Here is a 12843-nt window from a genome sequence, read left to right on the forward strand (position 1 = left end):
TATGAGTTTGAGTAAGCTCCGGGAGTTGGTGATGGACAGGGAAACCTGGAGTGCTGCAGTCCATGGTGTCACAGAGTCGGACAGAACTGAGCGACTGAACTCTGACTGATGAAAATCGAAATAACCCACTCAAGGTCACAGGTGAAAACAACATTCACCCTCATGTCTAATTATACCAGTTTGTCCTTCTTTATTCCAGATTGTAAAATCACACCACAGCTGTCAAGGTCAATGGTCTTTAGAGACCAAAATTCGGAGACTCTCTGGAAGACAGAAGAGATCCTCTGAGGTCTAGTGGCAGAGGAAAACTGACGTAGTTTACCTCAGAACAGTTAGTAAAGGCTGAGACACACAGGCTGATTAACAGAGCCAAATCTACTTTTCTAGAGTTGTTATGTCTTTGCTCAAGTGACCTTTTCCAGAACAAACAGCAACTTGAAGATTCTCTTCTGATTTAGGTTCTTGGCTCATGTTGTAGTGGAGAGAGCCCTCAACTCAGAGGAATGGAGACAGCTACTGAATTGGCTCCCTCAGGCTACCCATTTCAGTTCTCTGAACTTCAGCTGTTTTCTGTGCAATAGATAAGACTGAGGCTAGAGTAGCATTTCTCAAACATTTTAGACTATGACCCAGAGTGAGAAAGAATTTATTATACCACAAGCCAAGATGCACACCCACCTGCCCGCATGCATACACACACACACACACACACACACACACCCTCTCTGAAATAGTTTGTGATGCCCTGATATATTCAATTCTATTCATTTATTAATTTTATTGGTAAAAAGTCCACTTTTGTCACTCTTTAAACTGATATTTTAAACTTTTAATGGGTAGCAAATCATAGTTTAAAAAACTCTGGACTCTAAAAGAGTAGTATAATACCAAGCCAATATCGTTCCTGTGAATTAGGCAAAACTTACCTTTAGTACCCTCCCAACTTACAGGGAGTCATTTTCCTGGCTTTCTCTAGACCCGTTTTATTCCCTCTACCCCTATTTACCCTCACCTCCATTGCTTTATACATAGATATGAAAAACTACTTCTGAGCAGGTGCTTTTGTCTTCTCTGAGGTAGCTTTTTCTCTTTATAATCATCGTCCCAGTTTTTGCTTGGGCTAGCTTCAGTGGACTTGTTACTTGCAGCTAACACAGGTCCTGCATTGGAGAGGTGCCTCCGTGGATTCCAGTCCCTGAAAGTACTCACCTTTGACTTTCAGCGTCAGGTACTTGTAGTCCCAGGCAATCCCATAGATGATCAGGCAGCGGTACTGCCCTGCATCCTTCAGCTGGATTCGGGGGATGAGGAACAAGGCCTTCCCCAGGGGCAGCTGCTCCTCCAGCAAAGTAGCTCTTTCACTGGGCAAGACTGTATCATTTTCCACTTTTTGCAAACTGGCTTTTAAAATTCCGAGTTCCACATGACCTCCAGTGTCAAAATCGCACTCCAAGGTCACATTGCTGCCGTAGTCTACCATGTACATTTCCTTTGGGACGGTCACTGTGAACAAAGCTGAACAGAAAATAAGACATTCTCCCACTGTCTGCCTTCACATTTCAGTTCTGTTCAGAGTGGGGGAGCTGAGGAGACCCATACAACCTCGGTTTCCTAGGAGACATCTATCCGTATCTGGGCATTTGCAGAAGTTCTTTTCTATCCCTTGCCCTATCCACTTTGTGGAAGAGTGTAATTCTTGATCCCTGCTCTTGCCTCTCAACACTCCTCACCTGTACAGCTGACCGGCCTCCTGCTCCCATGATCCAAGCTCATTTTCTTTATATGGATCAAATTACATCATTCCCTGCCAAATTTTACCTCCTCTCAGCAGCTGCTGCTGCTGCTGCTGTTGCTAAGTCGCTTCAGTCGTGGCCGACTCTGTGCAACTCCATGGACGGCAGCCCACCAGGCTCCCCCATCCCTGGGATTCTCCAGGCAAGAACACTGGAGTGGGTTGCCATTTCCTTCTCCAATGCATGAAAGTGAAAAGTGAAAGTGAAGTCGCTCAGTCGTGTCCGACTCTTACCAACCCCATGGACTGCAGCCTACCAGGCTCCTCCGTCCATGGGATTTTCCAGGCAAGAGTACTGGAGTGGGGTGCCATTGCCTTCTCCGCAGAGATAGTAATAATAACAACTATCAACTGTTGAATTCTTACTAGGTGGTGGGCCTCTGCTAACACATGATCTCTTTTAGTCTCCCCAGCAAGACAATGAGGTAGAGCCATCTTCTTTTTAGAAAATGAAACTGACACAGAATGGTTAAACAACTTGCCTAAGATTGCACAGCCAGGGTCAGACCTAGGTATTGCTAAGTTCAAGTGCTCTTGACCACTACATCATACAAGCCCACTGTAGAAATGTCTTTTCTACTAATACTAACACTTAATGTATATCTACCATGTGTCGGCCACTGTTCTAGACTCTAAACCATATCATTCAATATTGAAAATGCAACCATAAAATATGCATAATCATTACTGTTTTATAGTTGAAGAAACTGGGTCAAAGAGGTTTGTTTCAGGATGCACAATTAGTAAAATTAAAATTCAGAGCCAGTCAGATGGTTGACTTCAAAATCTATAGTTTTTGAAACAGTAGTTCCCAAAATGTGAGGCATATACCTCAAGAAGTATGCACAATGATTTTACATATGAAAGAATCAAAGCCCAAAGGGAGTTGGGTTATGCAGAAGAGAATTTATCCCCTCTTCAATTCTATTTCAATCTTTCAAATTACATTCAATTTGCAACTAGACTTTCACATTTCTAACAATGGTTATTTTTCCTTTTAATAAAACAAGAAGCGCTCGGACAGATATTATCAGGGTAGACTTTAAAGCACCACTTTATTTTTATTGCATTTATTTTTGCTCATATCTTCTATTTACTAGTATCATTGATACTGGTTTTCCATTTACTACAGGGGTAGATTGTTTTGTTCAAAAAATAAAAGCTCAGTTGATTTAGATAATTCTATAAAAACAATAGTGCAAAGAGTAGTCAAACATGGCAAAACTAATGAAAGTAGTGTATGCATGAATAAATTGTGAGAGACTACAAAATTATGCTGTTTCCATCAATAATGAATGGGCAGTCATTAAGACTGCGGGTACGATCTCAAAGTAGCTTCTGAATTATGACAGAAGATTAGATCAAATTATGTTCAGTAGGACTTGCTTCATTAATCCATTCATTTAATTAATTAAAAACTTTCATTTAACAAATATTTGGGGATGGCTTCTAGAACACGCTATTTGTGGGGTTGCTTCCACATAAAACATAGTATGAAAAGAGCTTGGGATTTAGTGACGGATGAACCTGGGTTCAAATTCTGAGTGTATCCAGATTATGAACCCTTTGATCTTGATCACGTCATTAAACCTCTATGAGTCTCGGCCTCTTTATCTGCAAAGATCCAAGGTTAAATCTACCTGTCAGCAGTGTGGTGAAAACTAGATAAACCGCACAAAATGGCTTATTTTGGCAGGTAGTAGGTAGTCAGCAAACATTGGTTCCTTTCTTTTCTACCATGCTTTAGTTCTTGAGAACGTGGTGTTCTGACCATCCTGGACAACAGATTTCACAGTAAAAATAGACTGGGGGTTTTCAGTTGCTCGAATGATTCACATTGAAATTCTCTTCTGACTGGAGTTTTTCCTCCTACCATCCTGCAAATCTTTGAAGGCAGGTTGAATTCGTTTTGGTGTCTCCAGTGCCTAGTTCTAATTAAAGGTTTAACATATAAGTGACAAAAAGGAAGAGAGGAAGAGAAAAAAAAGGACGAGCCTACCCATATTTGCAAAGAGTAGGACATGACTGAGAGACTGAGTATGCATGCACCCATATTCACTTCTGTTTTCCTCTCATCAAACTTCATTTTGCCCTAAATTGCACAAATTGGCATTCTTAATCACCACCCAATGCACCTGTTAGTGTAGTGCACAATATAAGTTTTATTAAAAATAAGTGATGAGTTTATATCTTTCTTCCAAACCCTGTTTTAACCACAACTAGAACATGAACGTGCCTTTCTAACAGAAATGAGTTCGCATCTGCCTGGTATTTTTTTGTACAGAATGGGGGTCGGGGCAGTGCTTCTGTATAAAACAATGCTAATTAAGCTTGCATTTTCTTGGCCACATTGAGAAGACTCTGGGATGATACATGTGAAAAAAGACACCGTGCTTCTAAATTTCCCATACGATTCCATTTTGTGGAATGCCCTGAACACTTGTAATAACTCTCTCCCAAGTCTCCGTAATAGGATACTCCTAAAAGTAGATTCCTAGAATCATCTCCAAATATTTGTTATTAAGTCCTCTTATACCTAAAACAGAGCTACCTGTTTTGAAATATACTCTGCCCTGAAGAGTAAAATATTTATTTATTCACTCATCAAATATATATTAACTATCTTCTATGTGCCTGGTTTAGAAATTTATACTACTTTTACTCACTTCATTCCTTCCAAAGAAATCCCAGAGCTGATCTCCTTCAGAATGGACTGGTTGGCCTGGCGTGCTGCGATTCATGGGGTCACAAAGAGTCGGACACGACTGAGCGACTTATCTGATCTGATCTTACTCTCTTCATAGTACTTCCTTCTCTTTTATTATACAATAAAAGAAGAACAAGAAACAAGATAAAACAAGAAACAGGGAAGAGAAATGGGGCTTGCAGGGAAAGTTAGTTGCTGAGTCTAAGATTTAACAAGAATCAGAGGACTTTGGTGTAGTCTATATTGGATTTATTTAGCAAATTTATTTACCACACTTACACTTTCTTCTCGTGAGAGAAGGAACACCTGTAACTTCCTCTGGAACTCCCCACAGCATACAGCAGAACTCCCCTCTTCACTGTTTGGGCCTTTGACAAAAACCCATTTTCTGCTTGCTTTTCCCCTCTGCCTTCTACAGAGTGTAAGAGTATATACACACATGGAACCCTTTATGGAAGCATAAAGTGTGCTATCTCTCAGGTAGGTGACATTTTCCAGCTAACATTCACAAGAGGATAGGGCAATTGGCAAACATGAGTCATGCATCTGAGTCACTCAGAATAACTAGAAGATTGTTAGTTGGTCTAATTTTCCCACAATTGAAGTTTTTAAAACATGCAAAGCTTTCAGCTTGATTACTTGATATAAAATAAGTTTAGGAAAGCAGTACAGTTTTGAAATCCTAAAGTATTCTTGAAAGTGAAAGTGAAGTCGCTCAGTCGTGTCTGACTCTTTGCGACCCCATGGACTGTAGCCCACCAGGCTTCTCTGTCCGTGGGATTTTCCAGGCAAGAGTACTGGAGTGGGTTGCCATTTCCTTCTCCAGGGGATCTTCCCAACCCAGGGATCGAACCCAAGTCTCCTGCATTGCAGGCAGACGCTTTACCCTCTGAGCCATCTTACTTATTGTAAGTTACAGAGGAAATCAAAACACTTTTGCAAACAATTCTGTGAAGAGGTTTTTCTCAAGCTTGGCTGCATATTAGGGTCACTAATGAGAGGGCCTCAACCTTAGCCATAGTTGGTATCAGCTTGGGAAGCTTTTAAAACATGCTCAGACCCCACTTTGTATCCTATAAAATTAAATTCTAATCATTTTGTGAGGCCAGCATTAACTAAAAATAATTTACTGGGAGTTTCTAATGTGCAAGGAGCATTGAGAAACCATTCAAAGTGTTGTTCTCAGTTTTCTTAGGCAGCTAGTTAGGAATGCAGAATCTCAGTCCCTTCCCAGGACCTAAAGAAGCAGAACCTGCATTTTGACAAGGCTGGGGGATTCAAATGCATATTAACATTTAAGAAACAGAGTTATAACACTGGTTTGTATTTGGTCTGTTGTGTAAGATAGAGTAACAGTTAACATTTATTAAACACAATGAACCAGACACTAGGCTAAACTGTACATCTCATTTGATGTCCCCAAAGCTGCAAGACTGGAGTCACTGCACTCATTTTACAGATGGGGAAACTGAGGCTTAAAGAAAAGATGCAACTCACCCAAAGTAAAAAAGTGGGAGCTCATGGAGTTGGAATTCACATTCATATCTCTGTGCCCTGAAAGCCTATACTTCTAACAGATATGACTATATATCTACTGGCCTGTGTATACTACATACGTTAATGAAACAGATATACTTTTCAGCTTTATACTAAGTAAAAGACATTTGTGTTCTATTTCATATGTCACATGGTTATAAAACTAAACTTCAGCGTAGCACTGAACTCCTGATGTCATCAGACAAAGGAGAACACTGAAAAAGTTTCCACAACTGCAAAACTAGGCAGACAAAATATTCATTTGGTCATCTTGACTAAATTAAAGGGTGAAGGACATGGCTACAGCATGAAAAATTAATACATGAAGGTTCTTTAGACAGATGAAAATAGCTGGCTTGAGTAATGCTAGAGCCTTTTTGAAAGTTCTTGGGAGAAGTTTGCATTTTATTTGCAATCAGGAGTCAGCACCTGTCATATCTCCAGGAAACACAAAACAATTTATTTGCATTAACTCCCAAGATAGCTTCCTCTTTAAGCTAATTTTATACTTTTCTTCTGCATTAACAGAAACTTAAATGTTTACAGACTTCCTACCTAAGGGATTTGAAAAGTGAGGATGGGTCTAGGTGGGGAGGTGAGAGGGGATTGCTTTATACAGCCAGTCCTCAGAAAACTCTAGTTCCTGGTTCTGGATAGATGCTGCTCTGGACACCTGACTCATGCACTTCTCTTTGCAAGAATGCTGCATGAGACATCTTGTCTACTTGAAATCCCTTCCCCAACCTGATTCTTCTGCTTTGTATATCTCAGGGGTCAGCAGATGTAGTTTTGAAGGCCGGCTATAACCTAGACAGAATGACCCAGGCTGTGGTCCCTGTCCTAGAGTGACATCAAGCATCACCATGGCCATGTGCCTCCTGAGTTTTATTCTTCTCAGATGGACGAAGAAAGAAGGAAGCATCAATGAGAGACATAAGATTGGGGTTACTTTTTCTTCCAAGACATGACGAAGTACAAAAATAAATATTTTTCTTCAATGTGTCTAAGTTACAAGATGCCTTAGGTTTTGAAATGAAAATATAAGAAAAAAAAAACTGAACTACAATGCTACAGTAATAAGAGAGTGATATGAGTGAAAGTATATATACATAGATCAATAATACAGACAGAGGGTCCAGAAAAAGATTCACACAAAAAGAGCCAATTGACATTTTTTTACAAAGGTGCAAAGGCAATCAATGGAAAAAAGACAGTCTTTTCAATAAGTGAACAAATGGGGCTGGAGCAACTGGATGTCCATATACCAAAAAGAAAAATCCCAATCTATACTTCACAAAAATTTTTGTATACTATACAAAAATCAACTGAAGGTGGATGGCAAACCTAAATGTAAAATGTACAACTATAAAATGTTTAGACTAAAACATAGAAGAAAATCTTTCAGGTCGTGGGTTAGGCAAAGAATTCTTAGATATGACTAGCCATCAAAGAAAAAAATTTGATAAATTGGATAGCTTCAAAATTAAAATCTCTCCTTTGCAAAAGACACTGTTAAGAGAATGAAAAGATGAACCACAGACTAGGAGAAAATATTTGCATATCACATATCTGATGAAGAATTTGTATCCAGAATACATAAAAAACTCTCAAAACTGAAAAATAAGAAAATAACCCAATTAAAAATGGTCAATGATTTGATATGCACTTAAGAAGATATATGGATGGGCAATAGGTACATGAAAATATGCTTATCATTGCCAGATACTAGGGAAAGGCAGATTAAACCACAATGAGATACTTCTGTACACCTATTAGAATGTCTTTAAAAACAAAAATGACAATGTCAATACCAAGTGATGTCAAGGATGTGGAACAATTGGAACTCTCATACTTTACTGGCAGGAATGCAAAAACAGTATAGATACTAAGAATGGCTTGATGGTTTCTTATAAAGTTAAATTTTTACTTAATGTATGTCTCAGCAATCCCACTCCTAGGTATTCACCCAAGTGAAATGAAACTCTATGCTTCCACAAAAACCTATATACAAATGTTTAATGCAACTATATTTATAATTGCCCAAAACAGGAAACAACCCAAAAGTCCCTCAACTGGAAAATGAATAAACAAAATGTGGTGCATACATATAGTGTGATACTAATCAGCAACAAAAAAATGAACTACTGATTCATATAACAATATGGATAAATCTCAAATGCACTGTGATAAGTGAAAGCCAGACAAAAGGAAAGTCTAAAAATGATCCCATTTATATAACATTCTGGAAAATGTAAAACTATAGGATAGGGTTGGGGGACGGTGAGGGGCAGTTTTTGTTTGTTTGGTGACAGAACTGTTCTGGGTCTTGATTGTGGTAGTGGCTATATGACTATGTGTGTGCATGTGTGCTCAGTCGTGTCCAATTCTGCGGCCCCATAGACTGTAGTCCACCAGGCTCCTCTGTCAATGGAATGTCCTGGCAAGCATACTGGAAGGGGCTGCCATTTCCTATTCTAGGGCATATTCCTGACCCAGGGATCAAATCTATGTATCCTGCATTGGCAGGTGAATTCTTTACCACTGAGCCACCTGGGAAGTGGCTATATGATTATGCATATGTCAAAACTCATAGATGCTTTTATTTAAAAAAGTATACATTTTTATTTTATGTCAATTTAAAAGTTAGTAATTTTAAAACGAAAATATTTTCTGATAGCTTTTCACTTCACACTTTAAATTATTTTACAGATAACACAGTAGACCATCCACAGAGCATTCATATAAGGAAAGAATTAATTTCACACCTGTCTCTAAAAATCCCAGCTGGCCAGGGTCCCTTAAGAAGGAAATATCAAGTGTTCATTTAGCTGCCACTGCAAGGGCAGGGCTGGAGTAAGCAGAATATTGAGGTGTTCTCCAAAGATGGCCCCAAGTCAATGACTCTAGTGCCGGACCCTGCTGGGCAGCCCACGGGAAGGGGAGGAATGCTACTGGGATCACCCGGAAGAGAGGGGAAAGCTCCTCAAAAAGTTATCAGTGCCAACAAAGGCATTCTTTCTCAGTCAAAGGCAGCATGTTGGATGACTTCCCATGGGATTGGCCCTGCTATTACAGAGGACCTAATTCCCTATGTCCATCTCTGTCTTCCTCTCTTACATACTGGTGTTCACCACTATAAAGCGCTCATGACCCTGACTGAACACGTGAATGGTCTGAACTGCCTTCCTCAGGAAAGTGAAACTCTGAAACTGCTTTCCTCCTTGCCATCTATGCCCTCGAGCAGAGTATCTTTCTTCAAAATCCAAAGGCACAGCCTAAGGTTCATTTTTCATTTAGATGCAAGGAAGACTCTGATTTCCCAATTCAAGTAACCCACATTAATGTGTGAATGACCAATGGCTGCTACTGTTGCTTTTTAATAGAGGAAGTGTCTCTGACAGAAGAGAAAAGAACAGCTGCTTGACATCTCATCTTTCAGGACACTTAACCCATGTTCTCTTGGGTCATTTCAGCAATGCATGGTCTGAATGGCCTTGTCATCTTGTCACTATGTTTACTGGAGAGTGGCGATAGATGGACCAATATTATCAGTCCCTGTTTCTGTAAGATAGGGAAACAGGTGTGCACAAGCCACCCTGGGCACCATTCTTTTGACAGTGCTTGTCATAGCCGGTAATCACCCTTTCTCTTAAAGAAAGCCTTTAGCCCAAGGACCACATTCTCATCCTCATCTTCAGCTAGGGGTCATCATCTGTTCCTCTTTCTCAGGACCCTCCCCAGCCTTTGACTTTTCTTACCTACTGTCTGTTGAAGCTGCAGTCCCAGGCTCAAAATTAGTAGGAGGAACATGCTCTGTACCGGATCTGAAACAGACAATTGAAAGTCTCAGAGCCTTCAGCAGTTTTGCTGGATCTCATGATCTGGTCATTTGCTCACTCCTGAAAACAATGAAATGACTGGTAAACAAATCTTTGAGGAGGCAGCAGACCGTAGTAGAGTAGAGCTAGGAAGAAAAGTTAAAGGCTGATTGCCTAGAGCAGATGAGAGAGAGGGTAAGAAGAAGTGAGGCACTCTATCGATCCAAATTAGAAGCCCTTCTTCCTTTTCTTGCAACCTTTTCTGAGAATGAACCAGTCCTCATGACTGGTAACCACAAAAGCTGGTTATCTGCGCCTCTTTGTTTCTTCCATAGTTTCAGTGTAGGCCTTTGAAAATCAGTCTTGTTCATCAAATGGATACTGTACACCATCATTTCCAGCTGGACTGCAACTCTGGGAACAGAGCTAGATACTCTATAAATACTTGCTAGTTGACTGAGCAGGTAAAGTTGTCAAAGCTCACAAACTTTCCCACTTAAGGACTTCTCACAGCTAAAGTAAAAGAGACAGGGTATAACACTGTCAACCTCTTTGTCTTCAAAGAGGCTTTTAAATTTTATTGGCCTTGGAAGCATTTCTTCAAGGGGAATTAATCAGACAGAGCCATACATCTGAATCAGGTAAAAGCAGAGCTGCTCCGTGTACAATGGAAAGCCAGTGAAGAATTTGGATCAGGAGAATGACATGACCTCATTTACATTTTTAAAAGAGGACTTAGTTTTGGTGTAGACAATAGACTACTGTTGTAAAGGAGAGTGGGATGGGCAAGATTGGAAGCAGAACGATCAGTAAGGAATTTTTTTGCAGAGATGATGATAGTTAGACCAGAGTAGTGGGGCCAGTGGAGATGAGAGGTGTCCTGTTGAAGGTTTTTTCAATTTATACATTTAAAACATTTATTGAACTTTTAAAATTTGCCCTTTAAATTATTAAAATTTTAACAGCTTTATTGGAGTATAATTGACATACAATACAATAGAGGATTATGTGTGTGTATACATATATATAAGACACAGATGATTCAGTGGTACAACTCAGTGGTTTTTAGTATATTCTACAGAACTGTGCAACCCATACCACTGCCCAATTCTGGATTATTCTCATCACTCCAAAAAGGAACCCCATGCGCATTAGCTGAAACACCCCAATTCTTCTTCCTCTTCCTCCAGTCCCTGGCAACCACTAACCTTCTTTCTGTCTCTATAAACTTGCTTATTCTGGTTATTTCATATAAATAGAATCATACAATATGTGGTCTCTTGTGTCTAGCTTCTTTCACTGAGCATATTATTTTCAAGACTCCTCTGTGTTGTAATGCATTGCCAGTCTTCACTCCTTTTTACGACAAGCTGATGGCATCACTGACTCGATGGACGTGAGTTTGAGTGAACTCCGGGAGTTGGTGATGGACAGGGAGGCCCTGGCATGCTGTGATTCATGGGGTCGCAAGGAGTTGGACATGACTGAGTGACTGAACTGAACTGAACTGAGCGCTGAAGAATTGATGTTTTTGAACTGTGGTGCTGGAGAAAACTCTTGAGAGTCCCTTGGACTGCAAGGAGATCCAACCAGTCCATTCTAAAGGAGATCAGCCCTGGGTGTTCATTGGAAGGACTGATGTTGAAGCTGAAACTCCAATACTTTGGCCACCTAATGTGAAAAACTGTGTCATTTGAAAAGACCCTGAAAGATTGAGGGCAGGAGGAGAAGGAGATGACAGAGGATGAGATGGTTGGATGGCATCACCGACTCAATGGACATGAACTTGGGTGGGCTCTGGGAGTTAGTGAGGGACAGGGAGGCCTGGTGTGCTGCAGTTCATGGGGTCGCAAGGAGTCGGACACAACCAAGTGAAGGAACTGAACTGAATTGATTATTCTATCAGTGTGTATTCACACCACATCTTTCTTATCCACTCAACAGTTGATAGATATTTGAGTTGTTTCCATTTGTTGGCTATAATGCTGCTATGAACATTCATTTACAAGTTTTTGTGTAGATATGTTTCTGAATCACTTGAGTGTACATGTAGGAGTAGAACTGCTTGGTTAAATGGTAACTCTGTATTTAACTTTCCCAGAAACTGTCAAACTGTTTATCAAATATACGATTTGCAATGGCTCTCTCCCATCCTATGATTGTCTTTTCAGTTTCTTGATAGAGTTCTTTGAAGCCCAGATGTTTTAATTTAATTGTAACGTACAAATTAATTTTGATGAAGGCTAGTTTTGTTTAAAACTTTCTCTTTTAATTGCTTGTTCTTTAGGTGTCGTCTCTAAGAAATCATTGCCTAACCCAAGGTCACAAAGATTTACATCTATGTTTCCTTCTGAGAATTTCACAGCTTTAGTTCTTTTATTTACATCTTTAACCCAGTTTGAGTTAATTTTTGTCAATGGTGTGAGGTAAGATTTTATTCATTCATTTGCACGTAGACATCCAATTATCTCTGCACAATTTGTTGAAAGCAGCATTCTTTTTCCATTGAATTTTCATAGCACCCTCACCAAAAATCAACTGACCTTAAATGCATGGGCTTAGCTTGAAATCTCAATTCTATTCCATTGATACAAATGTCTGTCTTTTTTTTTTTTTAATGGTGATATTTATTTAAATGATATCTATTTTCAAATTATAAATGTATAATTAATATTTCCTTTCAAAACCTCTTTTTTTTTCTTTCTTTTTTTTTTTAAATTTTATTTTCTTTTTAAACCTGAAACACTGTATTAGTTTTGCCAAACATCAAAACGAATCCACCACAGCTATACATGTGCTCCCCATCCTGAACCCTCCTCCCTCCTCCCTCCCCACACCATCCCTCTGGGTCGCCCCAGTGCACCAGCCCCAAGCATCCAGTATCGTGCATTGAACCTGGACCGGCAACTCGTTTCATACATGATATTACACATGTTTCAATGCCATTCTCCCAAATCTTCCCACCCTCTCCCTCTCCAACAGAGTCCATT

General features: G+C 39.7%; 1 protein-coding gene across 2 annotated transcripts in view; it reads right to left on the minus strand.

Moving 5' to 3' along the window:
- PDCD1LG2 (programmed cell death 1 ligand 2) overlaps window positions 1-12843 on the minus strand; it is a 64878-nt gene that overhangs the window by 40983 nt on the left and 11052 nt on the right. For both annotated transcript variants that reach the window (XM_055580237.1, XM_055580238.1), the window contains exons 2-3: window positions 9794-9859; window positions 1210-1515 (exon numbers count right to left, since the gene is read on the minus strand). In XM_055580237.1, coding sequence (XP_055436212.1) covers window positions 1210-1515; window positions 9794-9859 — 372 coding nt within the window. The remainder of the gene's footprint in view (window positions 1-1209; window positions 1516-9793; window positions 9860-12843) is intronic.

The sequence above is a fragment of the Bubalus kerabau genome, chromosome 4 (genome assembly GCF_029407905.1).
Source record: "Bubalus kerabau isolate K-KA32 ecotype Philippines breed swamp buffalo chromosome 4, PCC_UOA_SB_1v2, whole genome shotgun sequence".
Lineage (NCBI taxonomy): Eukaryota > Metazoa > Chordata > Mammalia > Artiodactyla > Bovidae > Bubalus > Bubalus kerabau.